At 38.5% G+C, this 24,394-nt stretch overlaps 1 protein-coding gene across 11 annotated transcripts in view; it reads left to right on the top strand.

The window, feature by feature from the left end:
- Positions 1-443: 443 nt before the first annotated feature.
- The window catches only part of GPHN (gephyrin), a 626,342-nt gene continuing 602,391 nt past the window's right edge, over positions 444-24,394 (top strand). For 5 of the 11 annotated variants that reach the window (XM_027111535.1, XM_027111541.1, XM_027111533.1 and 2 more), the window contains exon 1: positions 446-1,201. In XM_027111535.1, the coding sequence (XP_026967336.1) occupies positions 1,138-1,201 (64 nt within the window). In that variant the 5' untranslated portion in view covers positions 446-1,137. Of the gene's footprint in view, positions 1,202-24,394 lie in introns of all 11 variants that reach the window. The other 6 variants (XM_027111539.1, XM_027111540.1, XM_027111532.1 and 3 more) reach the window with 5 other exon arrangements.

Consider the following 24,394-nt stretch of genomic DNA (forward strand, 5'->3'; position numbering starts at 1 on the left):
GGTAACCTCATATCCCACAAATACTGAAATGAAAATTGCCACCACCGGGGTTCTATTACCAGGTTTGTGATTGTGGCTCCGGGGGGAGGTACATTCTCTAATCTCATTCTCTAAGATTGGTGCTTTTCACCTAAAAGCAGAGCCTTTAGCGAAGAAGCCTGATGCCACAAAACCATGCGACAGCGGGAGAAAGAGAAGCCAGCTATCTCTCCTCAAGATGCTCTGCCGCAAGCTCCTAAGCTTCGCTAGTGAGGATCCTCCTGAAGGTACAGACTTGGACCTTGGACTTGGGAAATCCTACCGTAGGGCGGCAAGCGGGAAGATAAGGCAGGATAGGATACCTCCTTCCTGCCAACAGCGGGCTGTCACAGCAGCTGCGGTTCTGCCACCCACGCAGCTTTCTAAGGCACCTCCAGGGTCCCTGGAGCCTTTCCTCTTCCCCTCGGGAGAGCTGCTTTGCCGCCCCAACAGCCGCCCGGAGTAGCTGACAAACGCCGGGCTCGGCAGGAGATTGCTTCTGTCTGGAGCTCGGCTGAGGCAGCGTTCACGTCTCGCGCGCACCCGCGTTCTCCCAACCAATCCCGCGCTACTCGCGCGCCCAGGAGCGTTCGCCGGTTCTGCTCGGGCTGCGCCGGCTCCTTCCCGCGCCCAGCACTCGGAACCGAGCTCTTACTCCTCCCCTCACTCGCCACGAGTTCCACGATTCGCGGTGTAGCTCCGCCCCTGTCCCCGAGTCCGCCCCCGCGACCTCCCGAGCTTGTGCTCTCCTTTCCCCTCAGTCTCCTGCCGTCCAGCGGCCCTGGGTCTCGCGCTCCGCAAAGCGACAGGAGTCTCTCTCGCCTCGTTCCTACGCCTCCGCGCGCTCTCCCTCAGCAGCCACCGCTTAACCCACCCGCAGCTCGCTGTCTCGGACCCGGACTCGGGGTCGCGCGCCCTGACTCCGCCTACTTCCCCCCTCGGACTCGCGCCCTCGGGGCTCGGCCTCTCACTCGCACAGGCCGCCGAGCGCTCGCCTCGCGCTTGCCTCGCGCTTCCCAGGCGCTCTCGCGCTTTCCGAGGCGAGCGCGCTCCCGGCCCGCGCGCTCCGGGCTCTGGCTTTTCCCGGCTCCCGTCAGTGCGGTGACTGCGCTGGGAAACATGGCGACCGAGGGAATGATCCTAACTAACCACGACCATCAAATTCGAGTCGGAGTCCTCACAGGTAACCGGGGGAGGAGGTCCAGGACCGCCGCGGCTGCTGTCCCCGGCTTGCCTCAGGCTTCTCGCCTGTGGTGACCCTTCTCTGTGGCCTCGGGAGGAGGGAAGGCTGAGGAAGGGGACTGGGGGGGGGGCGGACGTTTTACAACCGTTGAGAACTGCTGGAGGTTGGGGTGTTCTCGCGGGGTCCCCCGGGAGCTGGGGCCGACCCCGTGGGATGTCGGGTCCCACTGCCTTTGCAGCCGAAGTCCTGGGCCCCTGGGGACAGAGGGGCCGGTGCGGCGGCCGCTGCGGGGCTCCTTGCTGCCAGCGCAGGCGGCGGGATCCCGGCTCCGCAGGCTGGAGCACGCCGCTCTCGGCTGGCCCGCGCGCTTCCTCCGCTACTGCTGGTCCCAGAGAGGGGGGAATCCCATTTCCACCCCCTTCCTCCTCTCCCTTCCCCCCACCCGGGCGGCCCCGCTCTGCTCTAGGCGTGCTTTCGCGGGGCACCGGCCGGAGCCGACACGGATGTTCGTTAGGCGAAACTCTGCTCCGCCTCCAGCTGCCCCTCGCGAGCCGGGAATCCCCTCAGCCACTCACGGGACACCCCTCGTCTCCCCCGGGAGGTGGGGGATCGGCTTGCACCCGGACCTCGGAAAGTGTTTGCATTCCTCCTTCCCAAGCAAAGGGCCCTCTGCCCGCCTCTTCGTTTTCTTAGAGGGACAGACTGTTATCTGCGGCCAGGGATCCAGCCCTTTTTACTTGAGAGGGAAGGAGTCCCCCACTCGGGCTCCTCTGTTCCCCTCCCTTCGGGGACCACCCCCCGCCCCCCGCCCGGATGGTCCCGAAGCTTCTGAGGAGCGCACTTTTCCCGGGTCGCGTTTCCCTCCCTCGCGGAAGCCGTGTGTGCTCTGCATGTCTGATTCCGTTGCGCTGTATTTGGGTAACATCCCTCAGTTCGGCGACAGGCAGTTGCTGCAGGGCATGACTTCCGAGATGAATAGCAAGTCGATTTGTAGGGGTTTCTGCTGTGGTTCTGTAGTTGGTAAGGTTTCTGTGTAATTGAGTGGCGAGGTGGGGGTTAAAGAACTATATTTGGAACCTGAGGGCTTAGTTCGGAGTGAAGGAAATCCAGGACTTGCTGATTTCGGAAAAAGAAGCGAGGTAGACGGGAATCCTGGTGTTCTCCTCCCACCTCCCGCCCCCACAACACACACACACACACACACACACACACACACACTTTTAAATTTTTTTCCCTTGTCAAATTCTGACAGGTTGAGACGGTGCTCCAGAAGGAACTGAATTGAATGAGACTTGCTTTTATTATTAGGTAGAAAAAAATCTCTCTTGGTAAGATAAAAAATGCAAAGCTTAGTTTGGCTGCTGAGTTTTATGAAAAAGATTTCCATGGTACCCCTTCCTGTCTTTTAAGTAGCTGGGTCGCCTTTCTCTGATATTGTTTCCAGATGTTAATGGTGATTTATTGAATTTTCCTAATTGAAAGCCCCTGCGATAGAGAAACTAGTCTAAACCAGTTGCAGGGAAGGGACCCTCCCCCGCCCCCCCATTACAAGATGCGCTGTTCTTTTCTTTTGGTGCTGAAGTTCTTGCCTTGTGTGAAGATTCAGTTGTAACTCAGAAATCTTGGAGTTGACATTGCTGATTTTCAAAGAATCTAATTGCGGGGTGTAAAAGTATATGCCCTATATCAACCCTCAACTTGCACTTTAAATTCTAGCTGTGCTTTGAAAATTATTAGAGTAGTGAGAATGAAGCTTAATAGAAACCAAAGTATGTCAACTGTCCATGGAAATGAAAGGTCATAGATGTTTTAAAGTTAAACCATAGAGATTAAAAAATTTTTTTTACTTAAGCTTTCTATAATAGTTTTATTTAGTGAATCATCCCACCTGGGTTAAGTGACATTGTAGATAGCTGTTGTACAGAATGCTTTGAAAGATGCAGCCCTTATCTGTGTCTCTGCAGTCCAATAGGGATGACATTGGTATGCAAACAACTAAAGAAACAGTGTATGTCATTACTGTGCTAAAATTGTCTAAATAAATTACTTGTGTGATTGAGAGCTAAATATAAAAGGTATTCCATACTCAGATGGATTAGGAGCAAATGTGATTACCTGAAGGGATAATTTGGTACATTTAGCAGGGCTAAGAAGAAACTGACATTTTAAAGGGGAGTTGAAAGTCAGTGGCAACCTTATAAATGAATATGTTGCTGAGAGTGAGGCTCTTGCAGAAAAAAAAAATGTAATGCAAAGGCCCTGGAATGCCCAGGTAGGATAGGTAGGTGGCACGAGCAGAATGTCAATGAGAGAAGATAACTTTGGCAGTGGAATTAAAGACAATCTAGGGAAACTATCTCATGAGAATGAGGTACAGTAGTTTAGGGGGAGAAGTCTAGGGTCAGGAATAAGGATATAGGTGAAGGAATGAAAAGGAAGTTGCAACAGAGAAGTGGTAACAGAGGACAATAGAATTTGGTGATAAAATGGATATTTGAAGTCAGAAATAACTGAGAGGTTTCTACTTAAAGTTAGTGATATAAGTATTGTCTGCTATGATAGAGCCTGGAAATGTGGAGAAGAATCATAGGAAAGAGCACCAGTCCCCAGTCTGAATAGTGGATTTTACTACAAACAACTTAATATTTATGGTCTTAACATTCCATGTGATTTTGTACACACAAAGAAGACCTACAGAAATAAAGCCATGTTGCACAATTTTGTCTTGTAGAACTTTCAAGTACTGCAGTTGTACTATGTAAAATTATTCTTTACTGAACTTAAGTACTATGATTTCATACTTAAGAAAATTGAATTTGAGGCCACACCTAAAACCTTGATTTTGTGAGTTATAATTTGTGGCTTTCTTAAAAGTGGAAGGCTTGTTTTATAAAATATCCTCTCCATGTTTCATAATAGTGATTTTAAGTATTTTATCTAAGTCTGTTTTACAGAGGTTTTAGAGGAAAACTTAGAGGTTTTAGAGGTTTTACATATTTTAGAGGAAATGCACACATTTTACAATATGTTAGTATTTTGGTAAATTGTGTTGTCATTTCTAAAATCTTTGATTTCTTTGTGACATCTTTGATTATGTCTTGAAAGATAGATTTTATACCACTTTGAAACTTTTCATCTTCTAGGTGTTTTTGTAATCTTTATCTCAGCTATGAATTTGGCAAATGTGGTACGCAGTCTATTGAAACCGTAAAAAATGAATTAACTGTTAGAATTTTGAAAGAATATGGTAGGAAAATATTTAGCAAAGGCATTTCTTTTTTGTATTACTATCTTGAATCATTCAGAACTTGGAAATCAGAGTATGATACTTAATGTAATATGGATATTTTAGTTATATTATCGTTTTGTTCAGGAAAATGGAAACATTTACATAGATTTTCATGGAAACATTTTATGTTGAAGATTATCGTCGATCTCTAAAAACAATACCTTTGTTAGTAACTGTTTTATGTTGATTTGTTAGAAATGAAAGTTATATGGTCTTTAGTGATCTAAGCTCTAGGGTTTTTTTTTTTTTAAGAAGATGTTGAGGGGTAGGAGTTTATTAATTAATTTATTTACTTTTGCTGTGTTGCGTCTTCGTTTCTGTGCGAGGGCTTTCTCTAGTTGTGGCAAGTGGGGGCCACTCCTCATCGCGGTGCGCGGGCCTCTCACTATCGCGGCCTCTCTTGTTGCGGAGCACAGGCTCCAGACGCGCAGGCTCAGTAGTTGTGGCTCACGGGCCTAGTTGCTCCGCGGCATGTGGGATCCTCCCATACCAGGGCTCGAACCCGTGTTCCCTGCATTAGCAGGCAGATTCTCAACCACTGCGCCACCAGGGAAAGCCTTAAGCTCTAGTTTTTAATGCATCTGTATCTAATGTTCTTTACTTCTATTACTATTTTTTTTTTTTTTTTTTTGTGGTACGCGGGCCTCTCACTGTTGTGGCCTCTCCCGTTGGGGAGCACAGGCTCCGGACGCGCAGGCTCAGCGGCCATGGCTTATGGGCCCAGCCGCTCCGCGGCATGTGGGATCTTCCCGGACTGGAGCACGAACCGTGTCCCCTGCATCGGCAGGCGGACTCTCAACCACTGCGCCACCAGGGAAGCCCTATTACTATTTTTAACAGACTAAAGACAATGTGATGAATAACATGAGGCAAATAAACAAATATCTGTTGCTTTGAAACTAGAAAGAAGATGTGGGGCAGATGTAGGAATTTTTATTATTTTTTTACAACTTCAGTAGTAATTATACTTAAAGTCTTAACAAGTACACAGCAGGCTCACTGTATCAAATGTGTCATTTTTCACCTGTTTTTGTCTATTTCTAAAGAAGCTGTTTATCAAGGGAGCACACTACTTCTACCACTATAAGTTCCATGGAAACATCAGGAAAATAATCAATACATATATGTTTGTGATACAGAGTGGGATAGATTATGTTTCGTTGGTTATTAAATATCATATTAGCTAACCACTGCTAATGTTTGGTATACCAAAGCACTTAGCTAAAGATGATAATCTATTACCTAAATATTCACTAACAGTGGCATGGATGAGAAAAAGATACAAATTTTTAGGAAAGGGCATTTTAAAATCATGTTTTTGCTCTAGTAATTTACATTTTATTGCACTAAATTGTAGATTTGTAATCAGGAAGAGTTATTAGACATATATAAAACTAGATAATAAAGATTGGATAAAAGACTAATTGTAAACTAGAAAGCAAAAATATTAGTTACATGTAGGGAGTATTTCAGTCATTTATAAATAAAGCCATTCAAAATATTAAAAAAACAAGTTCTAAGCTAAGGAGGTAATAATCATTTGACTCTGGAATTGTTCAGTCGTTTATTTCATTCCTCATGCTTATCCTTGTGCATTATGTGTGTCAATATTATTTTCTGAAAAGCCCATTTATTGATAAAGATATATAGATATATCTTTTGAGAATAGATGTTGTCATTAAGTAAGGCAAATCACTATTGCAAACAAAACCTATATCCTGTGAAATGGAATTGTGTGTACTGGCAAACATACCAATATTGATCTATATGACTGTTATTAAAAAGAAGCCTATTTCTCAAACTAGGTCGTTCTTTCATGAATTTTTGGTTGGAAGCAGTGTATTAGTGATTAAAGTAAGAAATCATTACATTAACTTCTATTGAATACATTTAATACTATCACCACTGACCAAAGACTTTATAAACTAGTAGTATGTAAACATAGTTAAGAGTTTTAACTATATTCAAGGTACATATGACTGTTTGACTTTAAGGTATGTCGTGGAGAATCAGCAGTATGTTATTGGGGAGGAAATGATGAATGAATCTGTTTTTCTCTTACTGGTGAGAGATTCCTGGTTAAGATGAATAGGGTGCTTTTTTGATACAGTGAGTAAAATAGATAAAGTCTATACTTTGCACCTGTAAATAGGATTGAAGAACTAAGCATATTTGGAATGTGAGATGTTAAAAAAAAATCCTAAAAAAAAAAATTAAACCACAAGGGGTTTCTTCCTTCACCTCTGGGCAGAGAAGATGAATACCAAGGAAGAAGAAAAGATTATTTAACCTGTTTAAAAGTAGTTGGATCTCTCAGTGCTTTGTGACCACCTGGAGGGGTGGGATAGGGAGGGTGGGAGGGAGATGCAAGAGGGAGGAGATATGGGGATATATGGATATGTATAGCTGATTCACTTTGTTATAAAGCAGAAACGTAACAAATGATTGTAAAGCAATTATACTCTAATAAAGATGTTAAAAATAAAAAGTAATTGGATCTGTATTTAATATGAATAGCATGAAACCTTACTTAATTTTTGAGCGACCTCCCCGAAAAGCAGATGTCTAATGAGGTATTGTGATGTAGAAATTCCATCCAGGTTGTTTAGTGAGTTCATAAGTGAGTTTGTACTTAATTGATTTAAACTAAGTAAGTAGAACTTCTTGAATGTATTGTAATTAAAATAAACAACTCCAACAACTTTTACAATAGTTTTGCCAGTACGTATACATTTTGAAAGAATGGAATTAAATTTACTATGCTTTCAAAAATGTCCTGATTTGACAAATAAAGGAGCAGGTGGAAGGAACTTTACGCAATTTGTGCCCTGCTTCTCAAGTTGGGTTACATGACACTGTGTTTAAGGGATACTCTAAGGATTCTAAGCCTTAGAATCTAAGCTATGGGAACAAACATAATAATTCTTGAAGTATCAATTTTACTTAGAGTATATAATTTAAACCACTTTAATATTACAGTAAGCATGAGTAAATTAGGCATGAATATAGAATTGTAAAGGAGCTTTTAGACAAAATCAAACTTCAAAGAAATTTCAAGTGAACCCATTGTGTAACTACAGACCTCATTGTTCTTCTGTTATTGGTACTTTGGTGAGAAAAAATTAAGGAGCACAGGGCCACAGAAAGAACTCTAGAAGACTCTATCTAATGCTAGTTTGGCCAGTAACGTCCTGTAACTTTGAGCAGTATTATTTAACTCTTTCTCTCAGCTTTTCTCACCACTAGCATGAAGGAGGCTCATATGGCAATATAGGTTTCTATCCTTTAGTATCTTGACCAGCCAGAAAGAGAAATATAGGATATCAGGCTTAGGTGTTTTTTTTTTTTTGGCTTTATAATGGGAATGATTATGGGGAGGGGTAGATTATACATTAAAAATGCAAGAGGAGGGCTTCTTTGGTGGCGCAGTGGTTGAGAGTCCGCCTGCCGATGCAGGGGACACGGGTTCGTGCCCCGGTCCGGGAAGATCCCACATGCCGCGGAGCGGCTGGGCCCGTGAGCCATGGCCGCTGAGCCTGCGCGTCCGGAGCCTGTGCTCCGCAATGGGAGAGGCCACAACAGTGAGAGGCCCGCGAACCGCAAAAAAAAAAAGAGGATAAGAAATGGAAGAAAGGATGAAAAATTTCAGCGATTAGGTCTAGTCAGTATAAACCGAAGGGAAAATATTTAGATTTTTTTTTCATTTAGAAATTTTTGTGGTATTAATCACAAAATTAACAGTAGTTTCAGTTTTATACTTAATTTCAGACTCAGCTCACACTTCATTTCCACAACAAAATCTTTCCTGGGAATTATTCTCTACAATGATGTCTTTCTTTTCCTTTAGTGTTTATAAATGTTGCTACATCCTGTAATCATGTACATGTGGGAGACTGCAAGATGTAGTTTAAAGAAAAAAAAAAAAGACTTTGGAGTTAGACTTGTATTTCAGATCTCAGATCCTGATATGCCCTTTATTTTCGAAAGTCATTTAACCTCTATGAATTTCAATTTCCTTCTCCAAAATGAAGATGGCAAAGCTTACTTCACAGAGTTGTTAAGAACTGAGGGGACTTCCAGTGGTTAAGAATCCGCCTTCCAGTGCAGGGAACACAGGTTCGATCCCTAGTCGGGCAACTAAGATCCCACATGCCCTGCAGCTCTAGAGCCGGCACACCACAACTATAGAGCCCACGCGCCGCAACTGAGACCTGACGCAGCCAAATAAATAAATATTAAAACAAAAAACAAACAAAAAAACGAACAACAACAAAAAAAACGGGACTTCCCTGGTGGTGCAGTGGTTAAGACTCTGTGCTCCCAATGCAGAGAGCCCAGGTTCGATCCCTGATAGGGAACTAGATCTCACATGCATGCCACAGCTAAAAGTTCGCATGCCACAACTAAGGAGCCCATGTGCCACAATTAAGGAGCTGGCGAGCCGCAACTAAGGAGCCCACCTGCCACAACTAAGGAGCCCACCTGCTGCAACTAAGACCCGGTGCAACCAAATAAATAAATAAATTTAAAAAAATAACTGAAATAATGTATGTGAAAATGCCTACCATGTATGTCTAACTTGGATTATACAGTTGACTCTTGAACAGTGGGGTGGTGGGGGGAGTAGGGTTGCCAACCCCCCGTTCCCCACCCCCCACAGTCCAAAACCCGAGTTTAACTTTGTAATTGGTCCTCCATAGCTGTGATTCTCCCCTATCCAAGGTTCCTTATATGTTGATTCAACCAACCTTGGATTGTGTAGTACTATAGTACTTACTGCAAAAAATCCTGGGTGAAAGTGGACCCGTACAGTTCAAACTCCTCTGGTTCAAGGGTTAACTGTATACTCAATAATCTTCGTTTCCTCTTCATATGCTGTTTTGGCATATTTTGCTAATAGCTTCGTATATAAGCATCTTCTTTAAAGTAGATAAAGTTCTTGAAACAGGTGTTCTTCACTTCTTCTGTGCCTTTCTGTCATAGTACCTATTAATGAAGTATTTGCATAGAAGATGTTTAAAAAAAATTGGATGGTGTGACATTTAGTAGTTTAGGAAGCAGCTACTGAGAAACATTTAGATAAACTAGAACTTCGCAATTATTACTAAAAAGACAGTTCAGGGTAGATGGAGTGGGGTTTAGTATTTTTCTGTATATTTATTACTGGTAATAGGTTGATATCAATGATGTCTATTTGAGATATTTTATACTATCAAATTTAATATTTTATATATATTTTTTATATTTCCCTTATGTATTTCTTTATGTATTTTCTTATCTATTTTCTAATTAATTTGTATATGTATTCTTAGTTGATGGGCATAATTTGTATGAGGATTATTTTAGAGTAATTTTTTAAACTGTCATCTTAAAAAATGAAAAATTGAAATTATAGGTAAAATATTCTGAAAATGCTGAAGGTTATTTTGAAGGTTAATTCTGAAGGTCAAAGTAGCATAAAATATGAGTCAAAAGTTCTGCATCTTCTACTACTTTCAAGACACTTAACCACATTTTACCTCAGTTTCCTTAGCGTTGAATGGAGGAAATTATGCTTACCTTACATAGTTAATGTGAGGGAGAAAGGAAATAATGTTTTCAATAATCAACACCTACTGTGTGCCAGGCTCTGTGCTAAAGTGAGGGATACAATAGTGAATAAAACAGACACAGTCCTTATCCTCTTGGAGCTTGTATTTTAGCACTAACATGAACACACTGTTTAGTCAAGTTAGATGTTGACAAATCATGCTTCGTTTATGTTGCATTTCAGGGAATAAAGTGCTTCTATATTTTATTTTTGTTGTAGATAAGTATAAGCACCAAAACCGTTTTGACGTTAAGCCATTTTTGACACAGATTTTTAAACCATTACACATTTCCTGCTTTCTAAGATAGAAAATATTGAACATAATTTAATTATTTTATTCAGGTTTAAGTAATTATAGCTAACATCTGTCGGGTTTATATGTATACATACATATATATGGCATAAATATGTTCTATTTGTGCTTAGCACTTTGCCCATGTTATTTTATCCTTACAGCCTTTATAAGGTAATATATTATTCCGTTTACACCGCCTGAGAAGTAGGTAGCTTGCTCAAGATTACACCAGTGGCCTTGCCAGAATTCGATCACAGGTCTGTCTGCACTCTGAGCAATTACATTTCTATATTCTGTTCTGAATATATTTTATTGTGGAGTGTGGTAGTATAGTTCTCTATAGTGTTTTCTTTTCAGTTGTGACTTTACACACTTGTTCCCTTCCCCGCTTCTAGTTTCTAATCTACTGGAGCTGCCTTTTTGTGGCAGTCAGTGGCAGACTACAGGCCATAACTGACCAGTACACATGTTCATTAGGCCCATACTGTGTCTTTACAAAAAAGTATGTTTCTAACATTAAAAAATGACATTTTATATTAACCCGTACTTTTAGCTTTTTAAGATTCAGCAACACTGCAACCTCTTTCCCACAGGACAGTAGTTGATTAGAGTGGTTTGAGATAGGGCATGTATTCTCCAGTTTGCCACGATTCCCACTTAACCTATTTGTTATCTGCCTCACCTCATAGGTATTTGAGTTTGTGATCTTTGCTCATACATATTCTTCTTTTAACATCATATCTTGGGCAACTTTTCATATTAGTGAAAATGATAATACAGAGTTTATCATGAGCTTACCAAGTGTGAAATAATTTTCTAGAGCCTGCCATAGAACCTATTAATTTATTTAATCCTCATAATAGTATCACCATTTTACATTTGAAGAAATTGTAGCAGAGAGAGATTAAGTAATTTGCTCAAATTACTGCAGTAAGAAGCCAAGCTGATAAAAGGCCAAACTGTAAGTTGAACCCATGTAGTCTGTTACTAGAGTGTAAGCTCTTAACCACTACATTATACTCCTTGGCATTTAATAATTAATTCATATAGATACACATCTTTCTTTGTAATGGCTCTATTGTATTGCATCATAAGTTATGCTATATTTAGTCCATCCTCAATTGATGTCCATAGCGGTTTCTTATTTTTCATGTGACAAATGTTGCAGATAATAACATTGTACATTTATTATTGCATATTTGTGAGTTTTTAAAAAAATATAAGTTAAATTACTATAAATAGAATTTTGGGGTCAACAGTATCTGCGTTTAAAATTTTTGATAGAAATTACACCCTTTTTGGAAGGCAAGTTTGTACTAATTGTAATTAGTATTCTCACTTTCATTTGGTATTATCTTTTTAATCTTTACGAGTTCTTTTGAGATACAACTGTTTCTTGAGTTATATACGTGGATTAGATTGCAGACGACAGATACCCAGCTCACAATTACCTTAAGTGAAAAGGGGAATTTATTAATTTACATAGAGTATAGAGGAGGAACTGACTTTAGATACTCAAGCAGTGTGTCCAGGGGATTACTGTAATGATGGACACTTATTCTCCATTTTAGTGCTTTGATTTTTCAGTTTGTTGCATGCTGACTTCCTTCATGTAGCCAGAATTGGGGCAGGGAGGGTGCAGGTTAGGAGATTATAGTAATAGGCAGTCAGGTTTTCCGTACCCAACTAGTGAATCCAGAGGAGAGATTTTCTTTTTCATGGCATTTGTATATAAAATTCCAGGTTGCTTCTTCACCTGGCTTGGCTCACAGGTCCATCTTTGGGCCAATCATTGTGACTAGGAAAGTGAGGACTATGATTGGCCAGGTCTGTATTTCATGTCGTTTTGGGATTGGGACACTAAATAGGCAGCGCCACCAGAATCACACGCAGAAGGGGATAGGGAAGCCTTCAAAAGAAGAGGGGTTTCTGCCACTAGAAGGGCAGAATTTAGAGGTTTTCTTAAGTCTTTATTATGCCTTTTTTGCTTTCTTAATTTCCCCCCTAAGAGTATAGTTTATGTGCCCTCTTTCCTTTCTCCTGCTTCTTCCATGAAAGTGGTCCTCTGGCAGATAGTTCTAATTGGAGCTGGAACAAGTTAATGTGTGAGAACTAGTGGGTTAAACTCAGGGCCCCCTAATATCAACAGTGGTTAGTTTATCAGGAGCACTCACAATGACTGACTTCTACTTTTTCATATACTGCATAAGTGTGGTTATTTAAGGACATTTTAGAACAGTAGTATGCATGTAATAGAGTAAGATTTTACTAGTTTTTACAGTAGTTCTTTTATGTTGCTTTATTTAAATTTTTGATCAGCTATGAGTCTTTTTTTAATAAGTTAATTAATTAATTAATTTTTATTTTTGGCTGCCCTGTGTCCTCGTTGCTGTGCGCGGGTCCTTTCTAGTTGCGGCAAGTGGGGGCCGCTCTTTGCTTTGGTGGACAGGCTTCTCATTGCAGTGGCCTCTCTTGCTGCAGAGCACAGGCTCTAGGCGTGCGGGCTTTAGTAGTCCTAGTGCAGGGGCCCAGTAGCTGTGGCTCATGGGCTCTAGAGCTCAGGGTCAGTAGTTGTGGTGCACGGGCTTAGTTGCTTCACGGGACGTGGGATCCTCCCAGACCAGGACTCGAACCTGTGTCTCCCGCATTGGCAGGCAGATTCCTAACCACTGCGCCACCAGGGAAGTCCCTAGCTATGAGTCTTTAGTCTTCTTTTTCCTACAAACGATCGCTCCCAGTATTTCCTAAGTTTTGTTCCTAAGTTTAGCACTTCTCAGGGAAATGTTATAATAGGTATGATGTTAAGAGATTTTTATGTGGTCAAATAAATTTGGAAAGTGGTATATAATGTATCTCTCCTTATGGAGATTAACAGTATACTAGAGCATATTAACATATTAAAAATGTGAATAGTGTTACAGTTGTGGAGCCTGTTGAACTTTATTTAGTTTAGTGTTTCCAAAACTTTTTGAGAATGGAACAGTTTTTCAAGACATACTAGAATTGTGTTCAACACTTCTTTGGGAAATAGTGGTCTTTCCCCTGCAAATGATATTTTGGAAGTCTATATAACACCTTTATATTCTTTTAGCTTTTTTTTTGTAAATTAATTTATTTTATTTTTGGCTGTGTCGGGTCTTCGTTTCTGTGCGAGGGCTTTCTGTAGTTGCGGCGAGCGGGGGCCCCTCTTCATCGCGGTGTGCGGGCCTCTCACTATCGCAGCCTCTCTTGTTGCGGAGCACAAGCTCCAGACGCGCAGGCTCAGTAGTTGTGGCTCACGGGCCTAGGTGCTCCGCGGCATGTGGGATCTTCTCAGACCAGGGCTCGAACCTGTGTCCCCTGCATTGGCAGGCAGATTCTCAACCACTACGCCACCAGGGAAGCCTCTTTTAGCTTTTTGCTGTAGAAATAGTGGTTTCCTACAGTAATCTCTACTATGAAAATTAATTCTTTTTTTCTGGATTTGCCTTTAAAGTATATATATGTATATATACTTTAAAATGTAAATATATATATATATTTCTGTTTTGTTTTGTTTTCCCAGTTATCACCTCTGACTTTTTTTTCTTTTTCTTTCCACATTAAAAGATTGGCTGACTATATTATCTTATTCAGAAAATCTATGATAGCAAAGACCAGTCTTGATTCTGTTACTACTATATGGGGAAAGAACCCTGGAATAAGTTCTATTTTGGATTTTTCCAGTGAGCATTTGGTATCGTTATTTGTAAAATGTAAAGATGAAGAGATGCTTTCTAAAATCTCCTTCAGCTCTAAAAACTTAATAATCCCAATCTCAGAAACATACATACCTCATGTTTACCATTCTCTCATTGCTTGTATTCACGTTCTACAACCTGTTACTGACAGCAAAATTATTGATTTGAAATGTCTTCCTTGCTTCAAACAGGAAAAACTGCTAGAAAACACTGACATTCATACCAAGTGTAAATGGAAATAATGTCTGTAACTTCCATTGCAAAATTTGTGCAGTTTTATTTCATTCACTATCACATGCTGCAGAGTTCAAATTGCAAAATGTTTAAGATTTAGAATAAGAATTACACACAGGTAAGTGTAATAACTGATTCACACAATCAAGCTTAGAAGAATAATAGAGATTTAGAGGTTTCAAGGTGTTACCTTTTTCTTTTTAAATTTAAATTGTAGTGATATACCAGAGACCTGGAAAGCAAAAATTAGTATTCTCCCCAAATACTATGATTGTTTTGCTATTAAATATTTAAAATGAAGCTATTGTAAAAATAAGACATATACCTTCATGAACAATATTATGTTTTAGGTTCACACAGATATTCAGAATAGTAGGTAGGCTGTGGATTAGACCACCTGGGTTTATACCTGAGTTAAGTGTAGGTTTTAGAGTTACTTAACTTCTCCAAGCTTCAATTTTCTCATCCACGAAATGGGGAAAAATCCATTGCCTGCCTTAGAGGGTTGTTTTGATAAGTGAAATAATAAATGTAAATGTTGAGTGAATGTGCCCACATAATAAATATTCATTAAGTGTTTGTTATATATTGTAATAATTTGAATCTAATTACCTTTACAAAGATGATAACAGAAAGCAACCAATATAACTTTTAGATATCTGACCCAATCATGGTTTATTTCCATGCTGTTTTTCTCTTTTATTGTATCTTATTTTAGGAGCATCATTAAGGAACAATACTGTACTGGGGTTTTGCTTGATCTAAATTCTTATTTTCTAGCTTAATTCTGGTGTTGTTAGAGTCAGAAGATGCTGTTTGTAGTGTAGTAACTAAGGACAAGAATTTGAGATTTTTGAGGCGTAGGTTTAAAGTAAAGTATATATGGGAAACTGCTTCTGATATTCTCTAGGGCTTGTTAAGATCTGTGGAGAAAACTGCCTCTACATACAGATATGTAGGTATTATAGTTATGGAATACTTTACTATAGTTAAGAAAGTGGAAAAGTTTTAAGTGTTATACAAATGGTGCAGTAATACAGGGTGGTAAAGTGATAGCAAAATGAAACTATTTACATCGATAATTGTTGATTTGTAGAAAAGAGAGTTTTAATTGACATATGAGGAAAATAGTAAATCCCAGGGACAGTGAGCCAAGGCTTAGACCTTGTGTTTGGGTTGACTTGGGGCATAAGACAAATGAATATTATATATAAAAGGAGAGAGATACTTTATAAAATCAGGTACCAAAAGAAAATCTATAGAATTTAAAGCATTGCCAAAGATGATTTTGGGCAGGAAGGTTTGAGAATAATTGACTTAGGTCAGTATTGGACTTGGAATTTTCCGGTTTTCTTCTGCAGATGGGTCTATGAAGCATTATTAATTTAAAAAAATTGTCACTTATGCATCATAATGAAACATTCATTACTTTCTGATTCTTAATGCAATTCAGAAGTGGGTCATATCTAATAACATGAGAAACTTGAAATAGAAACCCCCCCCAACCCCATAAGTAGGAACTTTTAAACAGCTAAATAGGTATGGATCTGATTTTATTACTATTGTTTTCCTGGCCTGTCATTTCCTGTTGATTAATCTGTTAGTCTGACTATAGCCTGACTTGTTAACAGACAATGCAACACAATTCAGTAACTGTCTCAGTCTACTTGGGTTGCTGTGACAAAGTACCATAGACTAGGTGGCTTATAAACAACGGAAATTCACTTCTTACAGTTTTGGAGTCTGGGAAGTTCAAGATCAAGTTACCAACAAATTCAGTGTCCAGTGAGGGCCTACTTCCTGGTTCATAGACAGCCATTTTTCTCTCTGTCTCCTCACATGGAAGAAAATGGGAGGGAACTCTCTGGGTCTCTTTTATAAGGGTACTGACCCCATTCATTAGGGCTTTGTCCTCATGACCTAATCACCTCCCAAAGGCCCCACATACTAGGGGAATAAGTTTCAGCATGTGAATTTGGTGGTGCCTGACACAAATATTCAGCCTTTGGCAGGTATGTGCCATGTGATACGCTTTGTGTTTTGTTAAGCTAATACTACTGAATGTTTATAGTGTCATCCTTTAGGTACGAGGAGTTGGTTGTAAAGTAGGTTTACAGGTTTAGTTATTTATATATTAAAGCACTTGCCAAGTCCTGCATGACGGGGTTTACTAAACTTTTCATGTAAAGGGCCAGATAGTAAATATTTTAGGCTTTATATTTAGCCACTCAGCTCTGCCCTTATAGCATAAAAGCAGCCATAGACAATATGTAAATAAATGAGCATGACTGTGTTCCAACAAAACTTTATTTACAAAAACAGATGGTTGGCCAGAGTTGACCCAAGGGCCATAGTTTCTCAATCCATGCTCAGAGACATAGTCTGTGTTAGGAAAGTATAATTTTAAGTTACCTACATGTGAATTAAACTTTTATATTAAAATTTGCATTGTAAACCACCACAAAACTTAGTGGCTTAAAACTACAATTTAATGTTTCTCACATTTCTATGAATTAACTCAGTCATTCTCCTTTATGTGGCATTGGTTGGGGTTCTGGTATAGCTGCAGACATCTGGAGGCTTGATTGGACAACAGGGCCTTGGTTCTCCTGCATGTGGGTTTCTCCACGTGGCTGATTCATTAGCCTCATGGTGTGATGGCCGGGTTCCAAGAAGTATTCCAAGAGCAAGCATTGTGACAGGGAGGAAACAGATCTGCCAGGATGATTAAGGGGTAGGCCTGAAACTGGCATAGCCTCACTTCTGACATTATTCTATTGGTCAAAATGCTCAGAGGCTTAGCCCAGAGTCATCGTGGGAAGAGACTAGGAATACTAGGGAGCATGATTAATTTGGGATCATCAAAGTGTCAGTCTATCACAGGATTGTTTTGGTTGCAAGTGACTATTCAAATTGGGCTAGCCTTAGTAAAGGGGACATTTATTGTAAGAATAATGGGGTGTCTATCTCATAGAACCTAAATATGGGATGAGGCCCTAGGAATATTGGACCCAAGGTTTGAAGGTCCTAAGGACTGTTTCTCATCTTGCTTCACTCTGTAAAGTAAGCTCTATTTTCTCTTACCACAGATCTGCCTTTTTCGCAGTGTGAAAAACATTACCATTGACTGCTCCTGTATTGTTTAGATCTTCCCATTTCAGCCATTCAGAAAAGGACTGACTTTATTTTCGCAGTTTTGTTTCTAAAATACTTGAGGAAGAACTTTGTCCTGGACCAGTCATTTGTGATACGAGGATAGAGGTTATGTTGTACCATTGAGACAGGAGCAGGAGCAGTTAACAGAAAAGGGATGCTGAATATTTAACTCCCAAGTAGTTCGCTTGCTTTCTCCCTAACCACCTATTTCCTGACATAAACTAATTTGGTAATTATTTTAATAAATAATTTGTTTCCCCATTTCAGGCCTAGTTTACTTTTTTTCTTCAGCTGTCTGCCTTTGGCTGTTTCATTGTTCTGCTGGAGAGTAGGCTAAAGTAAGGACTGGAATTAGTTCAGTATTTGAATATTCATTGTAATTTCTTCTTGCTTTGAGGAGGGTATAGCAGCATTTAGTATCTGTTATTTCACTTTGCCACCATTAACATAGACTCAGATATGAAGGTGATCCTACTATGCTGTTATTCATTGATTCCTAAGGTTGATTTGGGTGATCTGGTTGGCTGAGTGAGTATATCCTTTCTCTGGAAAGGGTCCACTTGCATACAAGAATGCAGGAACTATAATACAGAATGAAATAAGAGCTGTAATAGATACAAGCAACATACTGCGGGTGCACAGAGGAAGGAACAATTAATTTTGACTGAGTGGCTGTAGGAGGGGTGGTATTTTAAAGGAGATGGTTTGAGCGGGCGTGGAAGAATGAATAACCCATCCTTAGAAAAACAAGGAAAGGTAATCTGGCTGACAGGTTTCTTTCGCTGTTGAAGGGGTGGCACCAGAATGTCTTGGCTAAAGTAGATGAGCTTAAATATAGGTATAGAGGATTCAGGATAAACAGCAGCATGTACTTCTTTTAACCGTTTTTGGTTAAAATTACAAGAGCTAATTTGGTTTTGCTACATTCAGGCCTTAGGTGACTATGTGGTAGTTTGAAATTTGATTTTGTAAATAAAAGAGTATATCTCAAAGACTCAGATTTTGGATATAGAAAGAACTTTAAGTATTATCTGTACTAACCCACTCTAGTACATAAAGAAACTAAGACCGAGTTAAATGACTTATTTAAGTTTACACATCTAAATGATAGAGTTGGAGCTAAATCTAGGCTACCTTACTTCTAGTCTTGGGTATTAAAAAAATTATATGGTGTATCCTTTGTAGTAAGAGTTGTCCCAAATATCCCATTCAAATTATCTACTGTAGGAGTTTTAAAATTTAAGATATAACATGTATGCAGTAAAACACACAAACGTTAATTATACAGTGTGGTGAATTTTTCATATGTATAGATCCTTGTAAATACCACCCATGAACATTTCCAGCACTCCAGAATTTTCCTTCATGCCTTTTACTTGTCAATATCTAATTCCCCTGCCACCTCCAAGTAATCACTATTCTGATTTTTATCATAAAGGATTAACTTTGCCTGTTCTTGAATTTTATATAAATTAATGACTTCTGTCACTCATTATTATGTTTGTGATATTATCCACATTGTTGTGTGTAGCAGTTATTCGTTCTTTTTATTAATATGTGGTATTCCACAGAACAAATTTATTATTTTTCTGTTGGTGGACATTTGACTTGTTTCTAGTTTTTGACTATTTTTAATAAAGCTGTCATGGATATTCTCATATGGGTCTTTTGATAAATATATTGTCTCCATTCTAGGTGTAGAGTTTCTGAGTTATTGTTTCCCCAAAAGGTTGTACTATTTTCTGTCCCCACCAACAATGGAGGCAAGTTTCAGTTGCTCTACATTCTTGTCAAAATTTGCTATTGTCAGTCTTTTTAATTTTGACCATTCTGGTGAGCGTGTAGTGGCTTCTAATTTATATTTCCCAGATAAGTAATGATGTTGAACACCTTTTAATGTATTAATTTAAAATGTATATATTTTTAATAGGACTGTCTTTGTCTTATGGATTTGTGGGAATTCTTTATAATTCTGAATATGGGAACTCTGTGTATATGTATGGCAAATACCTTCTCCCAGTCTGTGGCTAGGCTTTTCACTCTCTTAATAGTGTCTTTTAATAAATAAAAATTCTTAACAGTAATGAAGTTCAATTTATTAAATTTTCTTTTTATGATTAGTGGATTTCTTGTGTCTTGTTTAAACAGTCTTTGCCTGTTACAGGATCATTAAAATATTATCCAAAATTTTCTTGAAGCTTTATTGCTTTTTCCCTTTTACTTAAGATTCTGTGATACATTTCAAATTAATTTGTATGCACGACGAAGTAGAGATCAAGAATTTCTTTTGAACATATGGGTAGCCAGTTGATCTGGCATCATTTTTTGAAAGAACTGTCCTTTTCCCACTGGATTGTAGGGTACCTTTGATATAAATCAGGCAGATTTGTTTCTACAGTATTTCTGTTCCACTGGTCTGTTTGTCTATCTTTGCACCAACATTACCTTGTCTTAATTACTATAGCTTTATACTAAGTCTAGATATCTGGTAGTATAAGTTCTCCAAAGTTTTTCTTCTTCAGCTCTTTTTTTGTTTTTTTTTGGGGGGGAGGGCTGTACTCCATCATTTGTATTGTCATATGCATTTAGAATCAGATTACAGTTTAAAAAATCTGTTGGTATTATGACTGGGATTGCATCCAAGCTGTAGATCAGTTTGGAGAGAATTGGCATGTTACAATATAGAGTCTTCCATTCTATGACTATGGATTATCTGTCTATTTCCTTGGGTCTTTAAGTTCTCTTAGCAGTATTTTATGGTGTTCAATCTAGATGTCTTACATAACTTTTGTTAAGTTTATGGCTAGGCATGTAATGTTTTAAAAATGTTGTTGTAAATGGTATTGTTTATTTAAATTTCATTTTCCAGTTTCATATTAATTCATAGAAATACCACTGATTTTTGTATTTCGGTCTAATGAACAGCAACCTTGCTAAATTAGCTTTTTTTATTGCTTTCTATTTTATTTATTTGAAAAATTGTTTTAATTTTTTAAATTGAATTAAAGATTCTTTAAATTCTATAGTGCTTTACAGTTTTCAGAAGTTTTACAAACATGATTTCATATAATCCCATAATAAACCCCTTTTCCCCCTACTCCTTTATTGCCCTTCCCCCCTTCTCTCCCCTCTGGTAACCACTAGTTTGTTCTCTATATCTGTGAGTCTGCTTCTTTTTTGTTTTATTCACTAGTTTGTTGTATTTTTTTTTTAAATTAGTTTTTATTGGAGTATGGTTGCTTTACACCGTTGTGTTAGTTTCTGCTGGACAGCAAAGTGAATCAGCTATATATATATACATATATCTCCTCTTTTTTGGATTCCTTCCTGTCTAGGTCACCACAGAGCACTGAGTAGAGTTGCCTATGCTATACAGTAGGTTCTCATTAGTTATCTGTTTACTACATAGTAGTGTATACATGTCAATCCCAATCTCCCAGTTCATCCCCCCCACCACCTTCACCCCTTGGTATCCATACGTTTGTTCTCTACTTTTCTGTGTCTTTGTCTTTATTTCTGCTTTGCAAATAAGTTCATCTGTATCATTTTTCTAGATTCCACATATAAGTGATATTATATGATATTTATTTTTCTCCTTCTCACTTACTTCACTTTGTATGACAGTCTGTAGGTCCACCACATCTCTGCAAATGACACAATTTCGTTCCTTTTTATGGCTGAGTAATATTCCATTGTATATATGTACCACATCTTCTTTATCCATTCCTCTGTTGATGGACTTTTAGGTTGCTTCCATGTCCTGGCTATTGTAAGTAGCGCTGCAGTGAACATTGGGGTGCATGTATCTTTTTGAATTACGGTTTTCTCCGGGTATATGCCCAGGAGTGGGATTGCTGGGTCATATGATAGTTCTATTTTTAGCTTTTTAAGGAACCTCCATATGGTTCTCCATAGTGGCTGTATCAATTTATATTCCCACTGAGTTTGTTGTGTTTTAGATTCCACATATAAGTGTTACCGAGTCCAAGCTCATACTGCTTGCCACATAACATGCCAGTAATTCAAGAGACAAGTTGTTGGGGCAAGGAATAGAGACTTTATTTGGAAAGCCAGCAGACTGAGAAGATGGTGGACTAGTGTCCCGAAGAACCATCTTGCCTGAGTTAGAATTTAGGCTTCTTTTATAGTGAAAGAGGAGGGAGTGTGGTTGGTTGTGCAAATTTCTTGGTGCTGTAATCCTTTGTTCTTGTAGCTGTCTGCTAGGTCTGGTCGCAGTGTCCCTATAAACCTCCATCAAGACAAATGTTATTCTCTGTTCTGCAACTTTTTAATCTCTATATGAATAGAAAAGTTTTGAAGGTCAGAGCCTTGAGAATGGTCTATCCTGTATATTTCAGGCTATAGGCAACATCCTTTTATTTATTAACTTGTAGCAAAAGCAATAGAACACAAAGGTTAAAGTAAAAGAAAGAGATCCAATATGGAGTCAGATTTGTTCTTCCCTATTCCATAAGTGATATCATACAGTATTTGTCTTTCTCTGTCTGACTTATTTCACTTAGCATAATGCCTTCCAAGTCCATCCATGTTGCTGCAAATGGCAAATAAATTAGCTTATTTTTAATATTTAGTAGTTTGTAGATTCTTTTGTATTTCCTGTTTACAACCATATCATCTGAGGATAATAATGATATTACTTACTCCTTTCTAGTCTTTATACTTTTTTCTTTGTTTTTCCTTATTGCAATGATCAAGACTTTCAGAACAATGTTTAGTAGAAGTAGTGATAGTTTTATTCCTGAACGTAGGGGGGGGAAATGTTCACTATTTCAACATTAATTATTTCGTTAGCTATAGGTTTTTGTAGGTACCCTTTGTCAGATTAAAGAAGTTTCCCATCTATTCCTAGTTTTCTATATTATTAATGGCTAAATTTTATTTATATTTAATTTAAATATAAATTAACTATTAATGGTTAAATTTTATGAAATGGTTTTTCTGCTCTTACTGAGATAAATCATATGAATTGTGCCCTTAATTCCGTAATATGGTGAATTACACTGATTTCAATGTTAAACTAACTTTGCACTCCTAGGATAAGTTCCACTTGGTCACAATGTATTGTATCACTGGATTTAATTTGTCAGTATTTTGTATGGAATTTTTATGTCTATTCACTAGCCTGTAATTTTCCTTTCTTGCGAAAAGTTTTGTCAGGTGTTGGTATCAAGTTTTCTGGCCTCATAAAAACTAGTCTCTGTCTCTCTTTTTTATTCTTTGAAGGAGTTTGTGTTAGATTGGTACATTTCATCTGCTATAAAAGAATGTTCTGCAATTTGTTGATGTTAGTGTTATGTGTCAACAAGGTCAAATTGTTTAATCATGTTGATCAAATCTTTTAATGATTTTGTTTCTGTTTTTGCCAGTTATGACAGAAGAATCTTAAAATTACCAACTATGACCATAGATTTTTCCTTTCAGTTCTTTCAACTTTTACTTTATGTATTCTGGAGCTCTTGTTAGGTATATAAAAATTTAGGATTGTTATAATTTACAATTGAACCATTATGTCATCATAAAATGTCTTTCTCTATCTCTAGTAGTATTCCTTGTCTTGAAGTCTACTTTAGAACTTCTATTAATATGATTGCTCTTTCTTTTCATCAGTATTTCTACAGTTTATTTCTTCCATTTTACTTCAAGCTATCTGTATTCTCTTGTTTAAGGTATATCCTTTGGAAGTAGCATATTATTGAGTCATGTTTATTTGATCCAGTTTGACAATCTTTGTGGATTTTTTTTTTAAGTTCTTAATTTAATTAATTTATTATCTTTTTGGCTACGTTGGGTCTTCGTTGCTACACGCGGGCTTTCTCTAGTTTCAGTGAGCAGGGGCTACTCTTTGTTGCGGCGCGTGGGCTTCTCACTGCGGTAACTTGTCTTGTTGTGGAGCCGGGCTCCAGGTGCCCGGGCTTCAGTAGTTGTGGCATGCGGGCTCAGTAGTTGTGGCTCATGGGCTCCAGAGTGCAGGCTCAGTAGTTGTGGCACACAGGCCTAGTTGCTCCACGGCATGTGGGATCTTCCTGGACCAGGGATTGAACTTGTGTCCCCTGCATTGGCAGGCGAATTCCTAACCACTGCGCCACCAGGGAGGTCTCAATCTTTGTGTTCTAATTGGAATGTTTATTTACATTTAATGTGATTACTAACATAGTTGGGTAGAATTCTGTCATCTCACCAACTCTTTTTTATCTATCCCATCTGTTCCTTGTGTTTGTTTTCTTTCTTCCCTTCCTGCATTTTTTGAGTTGTCAACTTTTATAAATTTCATTTTTACTGATTAACTTTTCAGTTATACATTCGTATGTAATTATACTGTTTTAGTATCCTAGAGATTTTCATAAACATCTTTGATTTATTGGTGTATCTTAAATTAATACTTTTTCAACAATATCTTTTTCTATTTATCCGTATATATACTCTTTCTAGTGCTCTTCATTCATTTTTGCAGTTCTCTGCTATCATCTGGGATAATTTTCCTTTAGTTTGAGGTAATTCCTTTAATATTTCTTATATTGCTGATCTCTTGGAGGGAGATTTCCTTAGCTATTGTTTGTCTGCAAACATCTTTACTTCACCTTTCTTTTTAAAGGAAAACTTTTCTGTTACAGAATTCTAGGTTGGTGTCTTTTATTCTTTCTACAGTACAAGTATGTCATTCCTTTTCTGGTTGCCATAATTTCCTTTGAAAAGTCAGCCATCAGTCTTATTGTTGCTCTTTTAAAGGTAATGTGTGTTTCTTTGCTGCTTTTAAGAATTTCCTTTTGCTTTTAGTTTCTAAAAGTTTGTGTGGTATCTAAGCATGATTTTATTTGCATTTATCCTGTTTGGGGTTTGCTGGGTTGATATTTTTCACTAATTTCGGAAAAACTTCGGCTTTTATATCTTT

Source organism: Aethalodelphis obliquidens, unplaced genomic scaffold (genome assembly GCF_003676395.1).
Source record: "Aethalodelphis obliquidens isolate GAN/ISIS:26980383/991018 unplaced genomic scaffold, ASM367639v1 scaffold10, whole genome shotgun sequence".
In the NCBI taxonomy this organism is placed as follows: domain Eukaryota; kingdom Metazoa; phylum Chordata; class Mammalia; order Artiodactyla; family Delphinidae; genus Aethalodelphis; species Aethalodelphis obliquidens.